Source organism: Wyeomyia smithii, chromosome 3 (assembly GCF_029784165.1).
Source record: "Wyeomyia smithii strain HCP4-BCI-WySm-NY-G18 chromosome 3, ASM2978416v1, whole genome shotgun sequence".
Lineage (NCBI taxonomy): Eukaryota > Metazoa > Arthropoda > Insecta > Diptera > Culicidae > Wyeomyia > Wyeomyia smithii.
The window spans coordinates 62878610-62901795 of NC_073696.1; the positions used below are offsets into that span (position 1 = coordinate 62878610).

The window sequence follows — 23186 nt, forward strand, 5'->3', positions numbered from 1 at the left end:
GAGAATGTCTATCACCTTAGTAACACCGTCTTATTTTGAAGCGAGTAAATTTTCACGCCACTGTGCGGTATTTGACCATGAAAAAAACACAAAGGGTTGCATTTGCACTTGACCTTGAATGTATTAGTGACTTTGTCTGGAAGTGCAGCAAAGCTAAGGCGTTGCCTTTTTATACACGATGCAAACTACCAACTCATTCATAAAAAGTGCACCGTGAAGAAAACAGTTGAACATAAAAATTGTAGAACAAATCGTAAAATGTCCGTGTTTTGGTTTGGTCTGGAGTATCGTACCATCCAGGTGAATGGCCAGCGATTTATTGGTCCTCCGATTGCGTGCAGTAAACCGGAACCGACCTATGACTGGGAACTGTTTGTAAAACATTTGCCCCGGAATTTTTACGAGCAGGAATTGGTGCCACTGTTCTCGGCCGCTGGTTTTGTGTACCAAATACGACTCTTGATGTGCTTTAGTGGATTGAACCGAGGGATCGCCTATGTTCGGTTCACCAACGAGACGGACTTCCGGCGGGCCGTGTTGTTGTTTAACAATCTGCCGATCGCACCACGTTTCGTGCTGTACGCGGGTAAAAGTTTAAATCTGCGCAAGTTGGTCCTGCTGAATATAGAGCAAAGTATCGAGGATGGTACGATTCGAAAATTTATCGACGCCATCTGTAGCGGAGTTTGTGTAAGTTTTACTCTCTTCGTAGCTGTTTATTCCAGCGGTTATGATTTCATACTACTCAGGTTTTCATTGGATGCCGGCGTTACGAGCGAACCAAGAAATTTGCGATCGTTCAATTTAGGTGCCATTATGAGACGGCTTTGGCTAGGCGGCAACTGTTGCCGGTGGTAGCAGTTTTTGGAGATGATTGTTGTGTGAAATGGTACAACCAGCCGCGGCCTCATCGGAAACCGATTTCGTTCAAGTGATTTGCAGTTCTGCGCAGTTAAAATTTCTAAGGTGATAAATATTACAGTTGAAACGCATGAATTTGCAGGGATTTTTGAACCATCAATGGTATAGAAAAAACAATAAGGAAAAAGTTGAGCCGCAGTTTTGTATTTTATGCGTATAAGGTTCAGATCGTTTATTTTTAATGAGAGAGGTAGAGAATTATTTTTTGTTTGCTCTATATTTTATCGTTGAATTTACATTTCTAGATCAAACTAATAAAATCAATCATTCTTTTTATAAAATGTGATTTGTATATAAATCTTGTTAACACAACAAATATCACATGTTAGAAATGAAATCCGTTCAAATTTCCAGAAAAAAAGAGGTTAACCGGTTTGTAATTACATGTTTTGAAGACTGAAAAATTACAAGGAAGAATATCATTAGATGGCTTTTAAATAATATTCTCAATAATGCTTCATGTCTTGTACTCAACAGTTTATGACTCAAAATACTCAGAGTTACGAAAAAGAAGCGCAAATGAACAAGAAATATATATTACCTGTTAACAAGTGATTTTTTTTTTCCTCATCTATAGTTTATTTGACACGGCACAAATACAATTCAATGTTTAACGGCGCCAATTATATCTGGTAGTTTACTTTCTAAAGTATCTTAATAACTAAGAGCAAATTTTTTATCCTCGCTGCCGACTACGAGCTGAAACTAAATCTAACTTAAGCTAGAATGTTTTGCATGAAAAGCACTGATTTGTTGTTTGATGGTTTTCCATCGCCATAGGTAAGCAGCATATTGAATATGTTCCGCTGCTGGGAACAAGTGAATTTATATCTCTCAATTTTGTTATGCTTAATTTTTCCGATTTACTTGTTCATCCAGTTATCTCATTTGAGTTTTACACTTTTCTTGTTTTGTTCTATTACTTTATAAGATCCTGTTTTTTAAATTTTCAACTCAAATTTTCAACTCGGTTTGTTTTATTTAATGTCTTGCTTTTTATCGAAAATTCGCATCACGTTTTTTTTATTCCTATTTCTATAACTGTCGTTATGAATACTTCATAATTTTCTCATTTGATTTTTATGCAACTTGCTAATGTCCTTTAAACCTTTTCTGCAGCGATTCCTTTCAACTTTCCTTTCTCACATATTATCATTTTTAATAATTTAAATTTAGATGTTTAACTCTTTCAATTTTTATTTTAAGGTTTTCTCATTTTTTTCTCCTAATAATTTTCTTGTTTATTTTTTTTATTCATATTTTCCGTTTTGTTTCTCCATTTTAGCTGCTTGTGTATCTTCTTACCTTTCTCACTTGTTTTTTCATTCTCAGTTTCTCACATTCCGCATATTTTCTACACATTTTCTCATATATTTTTATACATCTCTCTTTCTACATAAATATGTTTAGATTATTTTTTTCCTTCTCTCTTTTCCATAACATTTTAATATTCTCTATTCAATGCACAATTTCTCATTCCCTTTTCATAATCCGATTCCCCATTTCCTCTTTCCTCTTTTATTTATCTTCCTGATTTTCTTATCCCTTTTGTTTTTCCCATATCTGTTTCAATTTTTTTTTCTCGTGTTACTTACCTATTTTTTTTATAATATATTATATTTTCCAAGTCTCTCGCCCCATTTTTCTTTTTCATTTCGATTTTTCTTCACCATTAGCCTTCTTCGTTTCATTTTCGAGTTTCTATTCAACATTCACATTTCTCGTTTTCAGTTTCCAGTATTTGATATGTCCTTGTTTCATTGTTTTCATATCATTTTCTTCTTTTCAGTAAATTTCTCCCTACAAATGCACTTCCCATTTACATTCGTAAAGGAAACAGGGAACCGAATGGAAACCATTTCTTCCATGATTTCCATTTGGTTCCTTGTTTCCTTTACTTATGTGTTGGTTTTCTTTTTATTATTTTTTTCCCATTCCAGTTTTTATTTCACTTCAGACTCTCATTTTTATTTCTCGTTAGTTTTTATCTCCGAAATTTCATCACTATTTTTTATTACGCGCCTCTAATTTTGGTAATTTTCCTCTTTTTTTTAACGCGTCTCGTCCTTCTATCTTTTTTTTAAGTTATCTCTAAAATGTTTTACAGGCTGGACTCGATTATCCGGAACACCAAAAAAAAAAAAAATTCATTCCGGATAATCGAGTTTTCCGATAATCGAATCACAGAGAAAATATTCAAATTTGTTATTAACGAACATAAAATAAATATTTCCTTTTTTTATTTTGCTTGTATGATGCAGTGGCGTAACCAGAAATTATTTCTGAGACGAAAATGAAAATGTCCCAAACATGCCGGAAGTGACATAAATGGTCACAAAATGGTAAAGGTAAAATTTCTGAATGAAAAATGAAAACGAACACTAAAAAAATAAAATTCCGGATAATCGAGTCCAAAATTCCGGATAATCGATTTCCGGATAATCGAGTTTCCGGATAATCGAGTCTCCGGATAATCGAGTCCGACCTCTATCATCCTCTGTATATTTTAGTTTTTTGGTTTTCTTCTCTTTTTTGTGCTTTTACTGTCTGATTTTTTCCAATTCTTCTTTCCATTTCTCCTTCTAAATACCTAGGTTATTTCCCTAAACAATTTTCTCTTTTGTATTTTTCTGTGGCATTCCAAGTTTACTCTATCATTTTGCACTATTTCCTTCCCTTATTTTTTATTTGTAATTTCCAGTTTCTATTTCTCTTTCGCTTGATGTTTTCCGTTTATAATTTCCCATTTTGCTTTATTTTTGCTCTTTTCAGTTTAACTTTTTCTTCTTCTTATGCAATATCTCTAATCTTCACACTATGTTTTTGTCGCTTTCCTTCACCATTTCTTTGTCCATTTTCAATTTTACTCCCCCATTTTTTTTTTGCAATGCTCCTACTTCTTTTCAAATAATTGTTTCTTAATAAAATTTCCATTTATATTTTCCTTCTTCGTTTATCTTTACCTTTTTCATTTTCTTTTTCATTCACCTTTCCAATTTTTTTTTCACACCTATTTTTTTTTCCAATGCATTCTCCCGTATTTTCCATTTTCCTTTTCCACCTTCCATTGTTTTTTCTTATTGATGCTTTTTATGTTTTTTTTTTGAGATTCTTTTAATCATTTTTTGTCCTTTTATTTGTTCTCATATTTCTATTTATTTTTGTTTGTTTTTGATTTCACTGTTATTTTGTTTACCAGTTTCTCCGAATTTTTCTTCGTTTTTTTTTTAATTCTCCTTATTTCTCGTTTTTTTACAAATTCTTATATCTCTCCTACCCGTTATTACCTCTTTAATGTTGAATTTTATATTATTTTTAAAAAGCAAAGCCTTGGTGCTACATTCCGTACCAGAAGTCGACCTTCTGTTTATTATACTCAGACTTCGCAGCCAACTGTTAAGTGTACCAGACAATTGCGAGGCTAGCGCTACGAGCCTACTGACACTAACAGTCTCTCCCGAGCCGAGACTCAAACCTACGACGACTGACTGGTAAGGCCAGCATCGTACCTCGAGACCAGCTGGGAGAGATATTTTTTTTAAATTTGTTCAATTACTGGAGTGACTTGTTTTTTTATTGTTATTTTACTTTGTAATGTCTTTATCATTTTATTTTCTCATTCCCCTGTATGGTTTTCACCTTCTTTTTCTTTTTATAAATTCTTTTTTTTATTCTCTATTTCTATTTCCTCCGAGCATGTTTTTTCTCGGTTCCAATTTCTTTTTCTCATTACGCTATATGCTCGGTTTTCCAATTTTTACTTTGCGTTCTTACTTTCCCAGTTTTTTTTTTCAATCTTTTTTTGCTTTGTCTCTCATATAATTTTTACTTTCCAATTTCCTTTTCCTATTACTTTCCATTCTGTTTTCCTCCTCCGTTTTTCGTATACTTTTTATAATCACCTTTCCAATTTCTTTCTATTAATTTCGCTTCTTTCTTTCGTTCTCTTTTTCCCTTTCTCATTTCCAATTTCTTTTTCTCATTTTTTCCCCATCCTCATTTTTCTGTCTTCTATTCTTTTCCATTTTATGTCTCCGTTTCCTGCAACTTCCTTGCAACTTATACAACGTCCTCATTAACCTTTTCTTTTTAAAGTTTTCCGTTTATTTCACCTCTCATATCGCTTTATTGTTTCCTTTTCTATTTTTCTCATCCATTTCTTTCTAATATATCTTTCTCGTTTCTGTTTCTTTTCCTCGATCCTCTATTCTATTTGCTTATCCCATTTTCTTTCATCTTTTACATTGCAATTTTTCACCATTTTTCTCTCTCTTTTGATTTTCTTTCTCGTTTTATATCTCCATTTACTTTTTTTCAATATTACTGTCCTGTTTCTTGTATTTTTCCTTTTTTGCTCTTTCTTCCACATTATCCTTTTCAAATTCTAGTTTTCCTTTTTCTTTCTTTTCTTCACTTTTATTTGCAATTTACCTCATTATTTCCATGTTCCATATTGTAATTTCGTTTACATTTCTCATTACATCTTCACTTCCTGTTCAAAATTTTCGGTGTAATTTTTTATTGTCGTTTACTGTGTCTCTAATATCATACTAGTTTTTTTCCTTTCGGTTTTGCATCCAGTTTTTATTTTCATTCTCCCTTTCCCAGTTCCTTTTCCAATTTTTGTCTTTATATTTTTTCTCCTTTCCAATTTCCTTGTCCCATTTTTTCTCCTTCCTTATATATCTTTTCCATTTTCGATTTTTTAATATACCTATGTCTTATTTTCCTCTATATTTTCAAATTTTGTTGTTTTCCCTCTTGAGTTTCATTCGTGAAGTTGCATGTTTCTTTTTCTTACTGTTCTTGAAATTCTCTCGTTTTATGTTCCCTTTTATATGTCACTTCCCATTTCGCATGTTACCTTCTTCCATTCTTCCTTCTCTTTTCGTTTGGCTTGTCTTTTTCCGTTCCCATTTTATTTTCCTCCTTTTTCGTTATTATTTTGCCTTCATGTTTTTCATTTCCCTTCCTCATTTCCATTCCCTTTCCTATTCATCTATCATATTTTTCCAATTTCGTTTTCCCATTTTTCTCTCCATTCTCATTTTAATTTTCTGTTCACATTTTCCTTCTTCTATTTCTGTTTTTTGATCTTCACTTCATATTTTCACGTTCTGTTTTCAACTTTGCCTTTCACTGCTCCCGTTTATTTCCTCCAAGCTCTTTTCTTATTTTTCTTCCATTTACTTTTCTTCTTTCTTTTCAATTTTCTTTTGAACCTCGCTTTTCTTTCTCGTTTTACTATTCCATTTTCGGTTTCCGTTTTACGTCATAATTTTCATTTATATTTTTCTCTCTCATTTCTAAAATTTAATTTTCGTTCTTCTTATTTTCGAAGTAACATGTTATTTTATTTACTTTACTTTCTATTATCCGTACCCTTCTCTTCTTCTATTTTTCCATTTCAAATTTTCCATCTTTTTTTTGCGGCTTTTTCTTGTTTTCGATTTTTCTCTCTTCCAATTTCCATTTTTTATTCTTATTAAATTTTTCGCATACTTTTTCTAATTTCTTTTCTCATGCCTCATTTTCTTGCATCCTTCATTTCTTTCTTATTTTCCTTTGCCTTTTTTTGTCTGCATTGTCATTTCCTACATATATCAGTTACGTTTCCCATTTGAATCTCCGTTTAATTATGATTCTCGGTTATTATTTTTCTTTAAAGTTAATAATTTTTTCCTTGTATTTTTGATTCACGAAGAGAGAGTTGCTGTTTTTGTGTTACTTTATACGTCCTTCTTATGCTTTCCTTCGTATTTTTCCCTTTTCGCTTTATTGTTTCCTTTTCCATTCTTCCTTTCAATCTGCTTTTGGCATTCCTTTCCCGTTTTTTATTTTGCTTCCTCGATTCTCTTTTCGAATTCCTCAGCTCATTTTCTTTCTTTTTTCCATTCCAATTTTTCCTCTCTCGTTTATTTTCCTCGTTTATGTTTTCCAATTTTTTACCTGTTTCTATTTTCTATTTATTTTTAGAGCAAGATCGCGCCAAATGACCTATGGTCGAATATCGACCATTTTTGATTTGAATGAAACTTTGCACACGTATTGGGCTAAGCAAACTGAGCACTTTTCACAGATGGAGAGATTTTTTACACCCATGAGTTACATTCTAAAAGGGCGTATGCCTTTTGGAATAGGTTTTATTCGAATCATTGTAGCCCAGAAACCGTTGGTTGTATAGAAAAACTGTCTGAGAATGAGTTGTAGCGAATCGAAAATGCATCACAAAAAAAATATCCACTTTACAAAAAAAATACGTGGGCAAAGTTTCATTCAAATCAAAAATGGTCGATTAAATTTTCGCGTATTTTTAGGCGATTTGAAATGATTTTGCTCTTCAATGTATCCTTTTTGCCTTTCTCCTAGAAAGGTATAGCAATCACTGGAAAAACCATAGGTATAAAAGTGGTCCCAATGGCCGAATGTCATATACCACTCGACCCCTTTCGACGAACTGAGATTTTCTGTATGTAGGTATGTATGTGTGTATGTGTGTATGTGTGTGTGTATGTGCAACTTTTTTTTCTCACCCACTTTTCTCAGAGATGGCTGGACCGATATTCATGAAATTAATTGCAAATAAAAGGTCTACTTGCGCCATAGGTTGCTATTGAATTTCATTGTAATCGGATTTTTAGTTTAGAGGTTATGTATCAAAATGCAAAAATCACGAAACATCGATATCTCAGAAACCACATAACCGATTTCAATAAAACTAATTGCAAATGATTGGGCTGTCTTCAAAACTCTTAACTTTTAAATTTCGTAATGATTGAACATATGGTTCAAAAGTTATCTAAAGAAAAGTTATCCTGAGGTTGTTTAAACTCACTCTTTTTTCTCAGAGATGGCTGAACCGATTTTCACAAAATTAGTGTCAAATGAAAGGTCTAGTTGCCCCTTAGGTTGCTATTGAATTTTAATCGTAAACGGTTTGTAACTTTGTCCATCGTTAATAAAAATGTGAAATCACATAATGAAACTAAACATATTGACTTTCTCCTAACGACCAACGGCTAATTAAAAGGTAGAAAAGTGACCCAAATGGCCGAATTTCATATACTACTTGACTCAGTTCGACGAATCAAGCATTTTATGCATGTATGCATGTATAGGTGTACATGTGTGTGTGGGTGTGGGTGTGTACGTGTGTATGTGCACCTTTTTTCTCGCACTCACTTGTCTCAGAGATGGTCTGACCGATTCTTTCCATCTTGATGTCAAATGAAGGGTCTATTTGCCGCTTAGGTTTCTATTGAATTTCATTGTTATCAAACTTTTGGTTTTGGCGCTGCGTCAAAATCTGAAAATCGCTCTTATATCTCAAAAGCTATGAAAATAATTGAATTCAAATTAATGGGCTTTTAAACCCTTGAACAATGAATTTCATAATGTTTAAACATGTGGTTTGAAAGTTATAGAAAGAATCGTAACCCGCAGACTGTTTAAAACTATAGCTACGATCAAAATATGTGGCCTCAACATCATTTTAATTTGATATTGTACTATTTCAATGTTTGCGGCCTTGCTCGGGATTGAAGTTGAAATGAAAAGTCATTTGTTTCATTTCACTTTTTGCCTTTCTCCTATTGCCTTTCTCTTAAAAAGGTATAGCAATCATTGCAAAAACTAAAGGTATAAAAGTGTATATCACTCGACTCAGTTCGACGAGCTGAGCATTTTCTGTATATATATATATATATATATATAAATATATATATATATATATATATATATATATATATATATATATATATATATATATATATATATATATATATATATATATATATATATATATATATATATATATATACATATATATATATATATATATACATATATATATATATATATATATATATATATATATATATATATATATATATATATATATATGTGTATTTATATATATATATATATATATATATATATATATATATATATATATATATATATATATATATATATATATATATATATATATATATATTTTTTTTTTTTTTTGTTTCAGGTGAAGGGGAAATTTGCATCCAAACCCCTGAGGTGACCAACCTCAGGGAGTGTGGGGTTGGTTTGAATCAGTGACCGGACCCACTAAAACCCCTTCAGTCTCCAGCCCATAATACTCCCCGGGACCACCGCTAGGTATTGCTTCGGGGAGCGGCTTTTGAGCTCTGTGCACCCTCTTGGTTCTTTAGGTCTTTTTGCTAACTTAGCTAACTAACCTGGAGACTGGCCGTTAGCTAACACTGGCGTGTCGGTGGTCAACCTGTCGCCTGTTTTGCAATTCTAAAACTATTTGAGAGGCGGCTGTACAAACCGCCCTCCAAATGTTTGGGTCTTTACACATCCTCCGAACTAGGTTGTCCGGAGTGGTGTCTGGCCCGCTCACTACCATCATGTCGCTCCGCGCATGCACAAAACGAGGGCACACGAAGAAGACATGCTCAGCAGTCTCTTCCGCTTCCGCGCACTCGAGACACATGGGGGACCCCGCATGCCCGAATCTGTGTAGATACTGCCTAAAGCAACCATGGCCTGACAGAATCTGTGTCAGATGGAAGTTTACTTCTCCATGGCGCCTCCCGACCCATCCGGATACATCCGGAATAAGTCGATGCGTCCATCTACCCTTCACGGAATTGGACCACTCCTGCTGCCATCTGATCATCGAGAATGATCTTCTGGTACCTCGTATGCCCCTTGTGTCACGTTGATCGAAGCATTCTACGTCCTCCTTAATGGCTATGCTGATAGGCATCATGCCGGACAGGACGCAGATTGCGTCGTATGACACAGTTCGATACGCGCTCGCAACCCTCAGGCACATGAGCCTGTAGGTACTTTCCAACTTACCCCGATGTTTACTAGTACCTAGTGCTTTGGACCACACTGGCCCGCCGTATCTCAGTATGGACGAAGTCACGCTAGCTAGAAGTTTCCGCTTGCTGCCGTACACTGCTGAGCTATTGGACATCATGCGAGATAATGCTGCAATAGCCATTGAAGCCCTCTTACAGGCATATTCGACATGGCTCCCGAAGGCGAGCTTGTCATCGATCATCACCCCCAGCAGCTTCAGGGAGCGCTTAGAGGCGATGGTGCAATTCCCGACACTGATCAACGCCTGTTGCTTCGACTTGCGGTTATTGACAACTGAAATCTCCGTCTTATGATGCGCAAGCTCCAGTTTTTTGGAGCGCATCCAGTCCTCGACGACGCTTATAGAGTGCGAAGCCGTCAACTCAACCTCCTCGATCGACTCGCCGTAGACCTCAAGTGTGATGTCGTCCGCAAACCCAACGATCACAACCCCTTGGGGGAGCTTTAGTTTCAGCACTTCATCGTACATGATATTCCACAGTACCGGGCCCAGGATGGAACCTTGTGGAACCCCTGCGGTAATTGGGACACATTTTTGACCCTCGTCTGTGCTGTAAACTAGCACACGATTCTGGAAATAATTTTCCAGAATCCTGTACAAAGATACCGGAATGTCTAGTTTCCGAAGCGAGTGGGCTATGGAATCCCAGCTAACACTATTGAACGCATTTTTCACGTCCAACGTGACGATTGCGCAATAGCGAATGCCCCATCTTTTACGCTGGAGTGCTACCTCTGCTGTTTTGGTGACGGACAGAATAGCATCCACCGTAGACTTGCCTTTTCGGAAGCCGAACTGGTTACTCGACAGACCGTTTGCACTTTCGGTGTACCTAACCAGTCTATTGAGAATAACCTTCTCGAGCACCTTACCCGCCGTATCGAGCAGACATATCGGTCTGTATGCCGACGGGTCACCAGGTGGTTTCCCTGTCTTCGGCAATAAGACCAGCTTCTGTCGCTTCCATCTCTCTGGGAATGTACAGTCATCCAGGCACTTCTGCATGACTTCCCGGAATAGTCTGGGGGCCTCTTTGATGGCCTTCTTCACAGCCAGATTCGGAATCCCATCCAATCCCGGTGCCTTGCTCACCTTCAGGGAGTTGGCGATCGCGATGAGTTCCTCGTTCGTAACCGTTTCCGCCTCCTCTGCCTCGGCACGGCTAACGCCGTCACTCATATATTGGGTGTTCGGCAGGTTGGCCGACCACCTCTGGTCTGAGTTTGAGATACTGGAACGTCGGTGAAGTGACTCGCCAGCCGGAGGCCAAGGATTTGGCTCGTGGCGTGGAAAGAGTCCCTCTATGATCCGCTCAAGCATCGCTGGTGATTTTTCTGCGGGCGCCATCGCACCCTTAGTCTTGGCCATCACCATCCTATAGGCGTTACCCCACGGGTTAGTGTTTACTAGCTTTTATTGCTCTCTTAAGCGCCGCTTTTGCGGAACTGAATGCCCCTCGACGATCTTCCCTTTCTTCGTCGGTTCGCGCACGTTGAATCCTTCTTCTCGCTTGAAGACACGCTCTGCGGAGGTCCGCTATCGCGTCGGTCCACCAGTAGACTGGTGGCCTTCCATGCCTAGGCTGGCGGTTCCTAGGCATAGTGGCGTCGCACGCCCGCGAAAGTAATGCAACAAGTTGATCAGCGCTCAGGTTACGAGTTCTGCTCGCCTCGTGTTCTAGTCTAATTGCTTCCGCAAATACCTCTTCGTTGAAGTGTGATATCCTCCAACCGCGAGGAGCTGGAGTGTTAATTCTACTCGCCACATGCGGACTCGTTTTACAGTCTACGCTATAACAGACCGCCAGGTGGTCGCTATGAGTGTAGCCATCGTCTACCCTCCAGTTCGTGATCAATCCTGGACTACAGAATGTCACATCGATGATCGACTCCACGCCGTTTCTACTGAAGGTGCTCTTCAAGCCGACGTTGGCCAGATCTATGTTGAGCTTCGCCAAAGCCTCCAACAAGATCCGGCCTCTCTGGTTTGTGCGTCGACTTCCCCACTCAGTTGCCCATGCGTTGAAGTCGCCCGCCACTACCAACGGTGATAGACCGATCAGCTCCACGGTGGCTCGGTCGATCATCCTTGCGAACTGCTCGGTAGACCAACGAGGCGGAGCATAGCAGCTGCAGTAGTACACTCCGTTCACCTTGGCAACCGCGTATCCTTCGTTTGAAGTTGACACTATCTCTTGAACCGGGAACCTGCTCGTCGTCCATATTGCCGCCATACCGGACCCGTCCGAAATCCAGTTACCGTTTCCGGAAGGAATTCGGTAGGGGTCCGAGATTATGGCGATGTCCGACAACGACTCAGTGACTGCTTGGTATAGCAGTTGCTGAGCCGCGAAGCAGTGGTTCAAATTTAGCTGTGTCACTCTCGCGCCCGTGGCTTGCTAGTCGGCTCACCGGCCGTGCACCTCGGGCCTCCCATTATGTGCTTTGCGTCACGCTTCCCGGCGCACGCCAAGCACTTCGGGGGCTCTCCGCAGTCTTTGCTTTTGTGGCCTGCAGCACCGCACCGCCTGCATAAGGAGCTCCTGTCAGGCCCCTTGCAGCTAAAGGACTTGTGTCCTTGCTCGAAGCATCGAAAGCAGACCTCCGGCGGCTGGTAGATGCTGAGTGGGCACATTGACCAGCCCACTTTGAGCCTCGCTACCTTTAGCGCCTGGTTTGCGTCTACTGACGAAAGCCTGACAGTGGCGATCTGGGTTCCTACTGGGCCTTTGCGCAGTCGAACTGCCTCTGGTGCCACAACCACTTCGCACTGCTCCTTGAGGGCATCCACGACTTCGCATGCCTCGGTGACTTCGTCCAGGTATTTAAGTTGTAGGGTTACCTGCGACGTGAGTGCCCGAACCTGCACTCTATCTCCAAGCGCCTCTTGGGCCAATGCCCGATAGGCTGGGCCCTTGTTTCTGGCTTCCTTGCGGAGCTCGACGATCATTTCTCCCTTGCGGGATCGGCGGATGCTACGCACATCTGCCCCCAGATCTTTGAGCTTCGCATCGCCTCTCATTGCCTTAAGGACTTCCGAGTACTTTGACTCTTCTGTCTTAAGGATGAGTGCGTCGCCGTATATATATATATATATATATATATATATATATATATATATATATATATATATATATATATATATATATATATATATATATATATACATATATATATATATATATATATATATATATATATATATATATATATATATATATATATATATATATATATATATATATATATATATATATATATATATATATATATATATATATATATATATATATATATATATATGTGTGTGTGTGTGTGCAACGTCCTCCCAATCTCACTCAATTTGCTCAGAGCCAGCTGAACCGATTTCAATGAAATTAATTGCAAATGAAAGGTTGCCCTAAAAGACCCTATTGAATTTTGTTTTAATCTGATTTCTAGTTTAAAGGTTATGTATTAAAATGTAAAAAATCACGAAACATCAATATTTCAGAAACTACACAACCGATTTGAACAAAATTGGTTTCAATTGAACGGGCTACCCAAAAAAACTCTTAACTTTTAAATCTTATGAAGATTGAACATGTGGTTCAGAAGTTATGGAACGAAACGTGTTCTGGAGACTATTTAATCTCACTCATGTTTCTCAGAGATGGCTGGACCGATTTTCATAAACTCAGTGTCATATGGAAGGTCTTGTTGCCCCATAAGACCCAGTTGATTTTTTTTTTGCAAACGGATTGTTACTTTGCCTGTTATGTTTAAAAATGTGAAATCCAGCTATGAAAAGAAACATATCCTGAAGACTACATAAATTCACTAACTTTTCTCAGAGATGGCCGACCCGATTTCCACAAAATTAGTGTCAAATGAAAGGTTTAGCTGCCTTATAACACCCAATTGAATTTTGCTGTAATCGGACTGTAACTTCGTCTGTAATGTATCGAAATGTGAAATTCACAAAACTTCATTATCTTAGAAACTACACAACCGATTTGAACAATATTGATATCAGATGAACGGGCTAGTTAAGGGTTAACTGATGAATTATGATTGAACACGTGGTTCCAAAGTTTGGCTGCCCTATACGTTACCTTTTCATTTGATTGTAATCAAACTTAAGCAACCGTTATGTTTTAAGATGTAAAACAACGAAAGTCAATTATCTCAAGTATTACACGATTTATTTGAACATAACTAGTGTCATACAAACGAGTCATCTCTCAAACTTACAAATAACAAACTTCATAACAATTTGATATGTGGTTCAAAAGTTTTGTAGAGAATAGAAATTCAAAGACTATTCAACATTATACCTGCTTTGATCAATATATATGGCCTCAACATGACTTAAATGTGGTATCGTACTATTTGAACGTTCCCGGTAGCGCTCGTGATTAAATTGTTCGAAATTAAGAGTTATTTTTTTTTAATTTCGCTATTTCCTAAGCACTAACATTACGTCAAATTTCATATTTTATACTTCAATTACAACATCAATATTTTAGAACCCAGCATTCATGTAAATCTATTTTTACAAATAATAAGTTTGAATGAGAAAGGCTGAGTCTGACCGCTAGGCTGCCCCTCATGGCAAGTCCGTCCCAATTGCATTTTTATCAATTTCGACTTTATTGGTGGAATCATCACCTTTTTACATCTACTTTCGATAGAACACATAATTTTGAATACATTGTTCTGAGGAACTATGAAAAAAATAGCAAGTCGGTTTGTCCCATAGCAAAAATGATCGCAAGTCGGTCCCATAAAACAAATCATCACAATCATCAGTCCCACAGTCAAAAATATATCATGAAACATGTTATGTTTAACATAGTTCATGGTCTTCAGGTTCAGAATTCGATGTACCAGTTGACCAAGTAAAATTCAATAGGCGGTTCGATCGAACTTTACTATAGTTTCGCATTTAAAACTGGAAAAATAGAACATTTCGTTTTCTATAAGAGAAACCTGATTTCTAGAATCTGCTGGAATCGTTAGTTGTTGTGCCGATATCTTGTTATTGGTAATCACGAGGGAACAAAGCTTATTGCATATGTGTGTTTTTGAGGATGGGATAAAAATTAAAACCTTATTGTTTGACAGTTGATTGGTAATGTCTTTGTATAATTTTAAAAGTAAAACTACAAAAATTTATCAATGCTAAGTTTCTTTCACCTTTTTTTTTTGAATGAACAGCATTTCTGCCATCGCCGTTAGGCGTGTCACTGTACTGTTAATTAGAGCATCCAATCAATATAAAATTATACTACCCTCGTATTTTATCCATGTTGGGCCGTGGGTAACAATTGATAAACGGTGGTTTATTTTTTGAACATCGTGTCAACAGTCATACCGAATACTTCAGCACACTTCTTAGCTTTTTCACAACGTAGTAAAAATCTAAATTAGTAATAGTAGGGTCTTTGTTATATTGGTTTCCCTGTCTAATGCGTGGAAGCTGTCCGCCGCCGTCACACATTGACCGCTTTCGAAAAATTTTAGAACAAGTTCCTCCACCTGAACTGATTGAGAATTTAATCATAGTATTAGATAAAGAAACAAGCGGGCAAGTTATACAACCATATTGTAATACATTTCTCACTACAAAATCGTTTAATGATTCTGTGGAAGCACGCGAGAAGGTGATCGTCCAGCAGCTAATTCGTTTCAAATGCAAGCTATAACCGGAATCGCTTTGCAGTAGTTTGCTTTTCATCTCCAGTCGTAGGTGGCTATGGGACTGGTTTGCTATCATTCTGGCTAGGTATCGAAAAAGTAATCGCATATGGGTCCCAGCTTATGGTTTGCAACATAATTCAATCGAATTTTGGTGTTTATGAACGGGTTATAATGCTAAAGTATTAAATTAACATTGCAGTAACAATTTCTGTCGATGGCCTTGTTTAAAACAGCATAAGATTGCAATATTTCTCCCAAAGTGTTACGGTTTTTTATCGCTGTTTCCTCATCAGCACAAAAACGCAAATGGGACGGACTTGCTATGAGCGGCAGTAGGTGGATTAATTTAGGTTTTTTATTCAGCTTTTTTTACATTAACCTTTTACAAATTCTTTTTTTCCTTTTCGTTTTTTTAATTCCTTCTACAATTTACCTTTCTTTATTTCTGTTCGCATTTTGCTTTATCATTTTCCTGTTTTATATTGTAATTTCATTTTCTTTTTTGTTTACTCCTTCACATACTGTACACTATTTCTATCGTTATTTTGCATTTTACTTACCGTTTATTTCTCATATATTTCCATGTTCTTTTTCTTTTTGTTTATTATTACGCATTATTTTATTCATCGATTTTCGGTTCTTTTTTTCGTTTTTGATTCTTTTTCATTTTAATTTTAATTTGTTACCGCTCTTTTCCATTTCATATCTATATCAATAAATGCGAATGTCCGTTTGTCTGTCCATTACCTATAGATTCAAGAACCAGAAAATCGATTACCATGAAATTTCGCACATAGGGGTTTTGAAGTACGAAGAGTAAGTCTAAAATATTAGTTTTACTCTATTTTATAAGCGTAGCAAGGGGTGGGTGAATTCCTAGATTTTGAACGTGGAAATTTTCACTCAGACAACCATGCAAATTTATTTACGGGTGTTTTTGAGTCTGAGATGTATTTTTGCGACGTAACTGTGTCATGTTAGACTTTTCTGTATCTCACAGGCGTTGCAAAGGGGAGGGTGGAGTGAACGATGTAAACTTTGATGATTTTAAAAATGCTGGACCGATCAACATTAAATTCGGTATGTAGAGTCTAGAGTAGGTAATGTATTTCTACGACTTGGAATTTGATTTGTCCCATTAGCGAGGCAAGGGGTGTAAGAGGTAAATTAAAATTATGGGGTGTAACAAATATAAAATTTGTGAACTCCTAGCTCGCCTAGCTTGATCACCGTACCTAATTGTATAGTTTAGAATTTTTTATTTCTCTCCTCCATTTATTGTACTCGACGCCATCGCCTTTTCTCTTGTTTATTGTTGTTTATTGAGAAATTCCTTTCGATGTTCTATCTGCAAATTGGAGTCTAACTCTGCAGTTTTAAGTAATTTGGATACACTTGAAATTTGAATGTTTCTTCCTTTTTTACTATTAGTTAAATGGTATAGTAATCTTATGCATTTATTAAGAAACAAAGAGATTCGAAATTAAATTTAGTAGAAAAAGGTAAAATTATGAAATTGATCGAGTGATTCCCATGAATTAGGTTTCAAAGATTTGTTTGTGTATTTTTTTTTACTTTCACTACTGTTGAGAAACGGTGACTGACAAAAAGTTGAGGCATCATAGTAATTTTTTCGAGCAAGCATTCTCATTTTTACCTGTTCTATCATCCTGGTGAATGAAAGTAAAATTAAAAGTGCAAAGAGGCTAAGAAAAATGGAAGCGAAAGAAAGAAGGGTGATTACTTCCTTCCATAAGAAAAACTAAAGTGTCGCTTATCTCGTGCGCCTCATATACCTAGGCTGATTTGAAAATCGATTCTTTTATCCAACCTTGCTGTTTTGACCTTTTTTTTCCTTCCTTTATTCGCCACCACCCGACACTACACTGATATGTAACCGAAGCACATCGTCACAATTTCCCACTAGACGAAACAGGTTGGAATATATGTATGAAAGGCGAAGATTATGATGACTATGGTGCTATTACGAAGGTTGAAACGAGCAACAAACATGTGTGCCCGGCTTTCGATGCCTGTTTGCTTCCTGTGCCATTTTTGCCATATCGTTATAGAGTAGGTATATGGATGCCTAGACCCAGCAAGGGATAACGTTCATTCGAAGAAACTTGGCGACCTGGAAAATCAGGACACTAATGACCTGTCGAAGAAGGCAAAGGTGAGGCCACAGCTGTTGCTCTAATGGCCTATATATCGGGTGAATGGTGCAGATTTCTTCGCTCCGCTCGCTGTCAGATAAGGCAGGTTTATATTCATGGGAAATCGATTTGGGGCAATGATATTGGAGTATTTTTTCTCTCTCTTCTGTTGGTGCAGATACAAAGAAATGATCCGGTTCTCAGGTGCTTCTGGCTATCAGCGGAAAATTTCAGGAGCTTCGTTGGCTATAAAAATAATATTTATTGCACTACTTAGTCGTAATTGCTCCGGTTCTTTTTTTTTTTTTTTTTTTTTGACGGATAATGGATACTTTCTCTTCGGTGAAACCCTAAATTTTAAACCGTTTGGTAAACGCAAAAATCTCTTCGATCATTTACCATACTAGCCACCACCAGACAGATGGTACCCACCCACATAACCGTGCCCGGTCCAAAACGAAAAGCAGTGTTTGTTTTAATTTTTCATCTCAACCACGTGACATTGTTGCGTTTTTTTGTGCACCTTTGAAAATGCTCGAAAATTTATTGCTCTAATTAATTTCATTACCTCATATTGCTTTGCTGCACACTGAGGGGATGGATGGTGTAGTGAGGCAGGCAAATTGCTGTAGTACAGCTTCGCATCCCCACTCTGGTTCACGCTGGAGGCAAGACAAAAGTGTGCGGGTGCCGATCTGAATCAAACCCCCTGCGGTAGATGCATACAGAATTTCTGTGATTCCAGGCTTCAGTGTTGAACGGTCGAATGGCGCCATTGGCGGTAAAGAATTACTCGAGTTTAAATTAAAATGGGGGGGTCGCTTTGAAATTTATGGTCTGGCTGAATTTGATGAATTACATGTCGCATGTGATGTCGCACAGAATTTACAACTGGCGCGTTTCGATTGTCGAACGATTGGTTCAGCATTTGGTGTGGAAATTAATTGGTTTAATGAAAATTTGCTTCTGTTTGCCAAGATGAATTATTGCTTGAAAACAACACCTCTGACATGCGTGAATTGAGTTGTAAATCAGAGTTTACAATATAACAACATGGGATTAATCAAAATTTTACTTCGCTGTACTCTCTTCAGTAACGGTAGACCTCGTCCCTTCAATACTGTATGCGATTTTTTAGAAGAATTTGTGGTTATCAGAACGTAATCGATCTGCTTCTTTGCCTAATGGTATACAATATTATGATGGAGAAAAAACCCTGTTGGATGGGACTAGAGTAACCTAGCAAAAACTTCCCACTCCTCAAGTTGCATTTATTCTTTCCGCTTCGCATCGATAAACTGTATGTTTTTACTGCGCGTCTCTGATAGGCAGGAAAAATTTTATCTCACTACCCTGCAACCACCAATATCCGATCACAGTTCCCTGCAGCAGATAAACCCCGGCTTTACACGTTTTGCCCTTCGGTGTCGCTTCGAAAAAAAAAATGCATAAAGGTTATCCTTTCTATAGCATATCTTGGTTTTTTATTTTTATTGAATAAAAGAGCGCTACTTTCGTTACTTTTCTCGGCAGTATCATGTGCCCGTCAGTTCCGGTGATCGGTTATTTGCCAAGTCGCATATTATCGTTATGATTATGGTTGCACACTCCAACCGCCCCACACAGGATGGAGCTGCGTGGTACTTTACTCTATCGCTTGCTCTTCGGAACGAGAAATCTCCGGATGGAGCCCGTTCCCCTCCGAGGGAAGATGAATGAAAAATGTAACCCGAAATGAGTAGAATGGCGGAAGTAAGTGCGGTTGAACACGCGTTGCAAGGAAAAATCTGTATAGGTAAAATCGTGCACTTTTCCGATTTTTCGATCGCGCCTTGCGAATAGCGATAGCAAAATATTTAAAGAGAAGGTGTTTCCGCAAGCGGCTGTGGTACGTAATATCGTAGAAGATGTGGGAGTATTAATTTTCCTTCAATATATTGCCTCCTAGAGCAGTTGAGTGGTTGATCGGAAAAATAATCAGTGACTGATAGGGTGGTAGCTTTAGTGTTAAATAAATTATCTGTCACAAGACCGTAATCGCAAACCACCAACAGAAATGACGGGTTGAACAAAACATACGAGAGCCACCCTATTTGCTTTGACTGTAGATCTTACAAAACAAGCTTTACTAGAACAATGATTACCTTAACAGTGTAAACGAAATAGATGAAAAACGGCAAAGTGCAGCAGATGTGTCCACCACTCTGGCTCTGGTACCGCTTGCCAGTAAACAGTGGGGCCTCCATTTGTATCGAATAACCCAGCCACGTATATTTACCCCACATGAAGGCAGGGTAAACTGTTTTTTCCTCTCCAGATTGTCTGGATTGGTTTTCATCAGGGAAAAACAGAACCGTAACAAATCGGGTTGGGGAGTTTGTGAAGGGAGGGTAAGTGGGTCCTAGTAGAAGAAGTCCCGAAGCGCAAGAATAATGATTAAGGTAGGTAGAATTATGGACGTCGAACACGTTACTCATAGTAATTTATGGCAGAACTTTTGCAATCCGCTTTTTTTATCCGCTTCTCTTGCACGAACCAAAGATGAATGTTACACTGGTAAGGGAGCGGCCTTTTGTTCTACGCGAACATGTCCTTCGGGAAGACGCTGGTGGATGGCAATTGGATTTGAGGAAATTAAACCACACTCGAGGGGTGAAATTGTTATACGTATGGAGTATTTCGAGACTTTCGATAAGAAATGAGTTGAATAGTTTTGGCGAAACTGAATCCAAAGATATTGCATTAGTGTCTTTTCAGGAGAAAAAAGGAATAAAAAATGATTTACGTTCGAGTTAATAAGCTAATATGAAGCAATTTAGTGATTCTCGATTATTCCTTGGTAAATACTAGAGGTGAAGACAGGTTGGTACTTTTAGGGGTATCGCAGACAAATATATGAAGGTTGCTTATAAAAAAGTTACCTGCTTCGTGTTATAGTGCTTGTATTTACCCAGACTTACTATTTTTTTTTTATCTTCTTCATCGATAAGGTCGCCTCAAACATATTACCAAATCGTATAACATGCTATGAGTGGATGAAGTTTCCGAAGGTATAGATATGAGTTTTTCGGTCTGGAGAAAAGTTTTTGTGTGGAGGATCCTAACAATAAACCCATGCTTGAGTCCTTCGAACCCACGACCACCCGCTTATCTCAGCGGACTCTGTAACCTTGCGGCTACGAAGCTCCTCTAAAGCTGAAGGTTAAATTTTCCAATAATACAAATTAATTATCCGTGCAATAATTTTGTGAAGTTAAAATTTAATACTTTTGCACACTTATCACAATTTACTCAATTTTAGAATCCTCAACTGTTAGGATAATATTCAAAAAGAATAACTAATTTCATAAGCATACAATCATAAGTTCACATCCCAACCTACAAATTACTGCTTTCGTTTATCGATTTCTGTTTTAGGTCCTAATTGTTTCATTATATTATGCCTCTTGAATATTGATTTTGGACTTTAATGTAAGAATATTATTGGTGTTTCATTAGTGACTTCCGACTCCGACTGTCAACTTTTAACTTGTGTCTTATGATTTTTCATTTTTGACTTCTGACTTTTCACCTCTGATATCTGACTTGTCACTTGTCACTTTTCATACTATACTTTTACTTTTCACTTTTCACTTTCCACCTTGAAATTTTATTTTTTCACCTATCACTATTTGCTTAATACTTAATACTTATTACTTATCAATTATCACTCATAACTTATCATTTGCCGATATGACAGTTGTTGCTGCAAAACAACTGGAGACCTCTCCAGTTGTTTTTACCCGCTGTGCAACCGTTTTAGCTGAACCCGTATGTCGCATATTTGATCGATCATTTGAACAAGGGAAATTCCCTAAGATTTAGAAGAAGTCTTACATGTTCCGTGTGTTCAATGGGGTAATTGGTGAATCATAGGGAATAATCGGGGCCTATCTAGTCTTTATGCTTCGTCTAAATTGTTAACAGTTGTAGTAAGTTCGTGAATCCTCTCTTGTACGAAAAATTACATTTCTAGTGATCAACTCGGATTTATGCCCGGACGTTCTGTTACCACAAACCTCTTGGACTTTACATCGCATATGGAGCAGAAGACATAGTAAGCTTTTGATCGGATGAATCATCGAATACTTTTACGAAAGCTATCTCGACTCGGTGTATTGTGACAATTCATTGAATGATAACGATCCTACTTACGCAGTCGAACAGTACGTATGAAGCTGTGTTCTTCTATCCTCTACTTTTTCTAACACTTCTGGAGTACCACAAGGCAGTAATATGGGGCCGCTTTTTCTGATTTATTTAAACAATGTGATATTATTGTTAGTCGCTGGATGTATTCTGGTGTATGCCGATGACCTAAAACTCTATTTGGTTTTGCGGTCTATAGATTATTTTCGTGATTTACAGAGACAGTTGGATATATTTATATTATATAAATGCCAAATCATAACGTTCCATCGCAATGCGAAACCTATTTTGTCCGATTATAAGATCGATGGTCATGTACTCTATAGAGTCGATCACGTAAATGACCTCGGTGTCTTGCTCTTGCTTTTAACTTGAACCGCTCATCTATAATTTCTGAGGCAACTCGACAGCTCGGCTTTATTGGAAACATAGGTCGTGAATTCATTTACCCATACTGTCTAAAAACTCTATACTGTTCACCTGTGAGACCATTATTGGGAAACGCGTGTTTGATCTGATCTTTTTATCAATTTGGATGAACTCTAAGGATCGAACGAGTACAAAAAAGACTGATCCGCTCAGCATTAAGAAATCTCTCCTGGCGTGATCCTGCTAATCTACCTCCGTATTCCGAGCGGAGTTGTCTGATTGGTCCTGGTACGACGCAGGAAAATCCGACAGGCTGTATTTGTGGCCAGGGTATTGAATGAAAAAGTTGACTCACCAAGAATTCGTTCTTTGCTGAGCTTTATGTTATTATTTATTATATTATGATTCTTCCATTATTATTTATTGAATTTGAAATTAAGTTTATAATGTTTGTAATTTTGCTAATGACCTGGTGAAAATTGACTCAATGTAAAATTTCATGTATATTTTCAATAGAAGATGATAGAGTTTATATGCCTCCATGAGGACTGCCTGAATTTGGCTTTTCCCTATCCACTAACTTTCATGGAGTCCAAGAAGCAGGCTTCGAAACGGTCAGCATTTTCTTTTGATCTCGCTTCCTTAGCGTGCGTCACAGTAGGCTTTCGCTAGTTAATGTAAAACAACAAACAATCAAACAAAGAATAAGATGGTCATTTGACACTCGCGTATCAAAGAGATGAACGCTGTCTTTCGTTTGGCGATGTTATTTTGGCCTATTCCTGTTTACTTATGTCTATTCATGTTGAAAAAATTATTACAAGGTCAATGATATAAATAATTTCCAAAATATGCGCACTCAGCGTGCGTAATTCTCATTCATAGACAAAATGTCAAAATACGTTTGAGGAAAAAAACGCCATTATGGCGGTACTCGTTTGACATGTTTGTTCAAGAATGTATTAAGACAGCGAGCCTTAG

The 23186-nt window shown here is 37.5% G+C and overlaps 1 protein-coding gene across 1 annotated transcript; it reads left to right on the plus strand.

Annotated features, from left to right (window-relative positions):
- Positions 1–258: 258 nt before the first annotated feature.
- LOC129728311 (probable RNA-binding protein 46) lies at positions 259–19367 on the plus strand. The gene is made up of 2 exons (XM_055686744.1): positions 259–690; positions 19182–19367. The coding sequence occupies exons 1-2, from the start codon at positions 259–261 to the stop codon at positions 19365–19367; spliced, it is 618 nt and encodes a 205-aa protein (XP_055542719.1).
- The last annotated feature ends 3819 nt before the right edge of the window (positions 19368–23186 follow it).

Coding starts and splice junctions, on each gene's coding strand:
- LOC129728311 (XM_055686744.1), top strand. CDS start 259: ATGTCCGTGTTTTGGTTTGGTCTGGAGTATCGTACCATCCAGGTGAAT. Junction 691..19,181: donor CCATCTGTAGCGGAGTTTGT/GTAAGTTTTACT, acceptor TTTTCTCGGCAG/TATCATGTGCCCGTCAGTTC.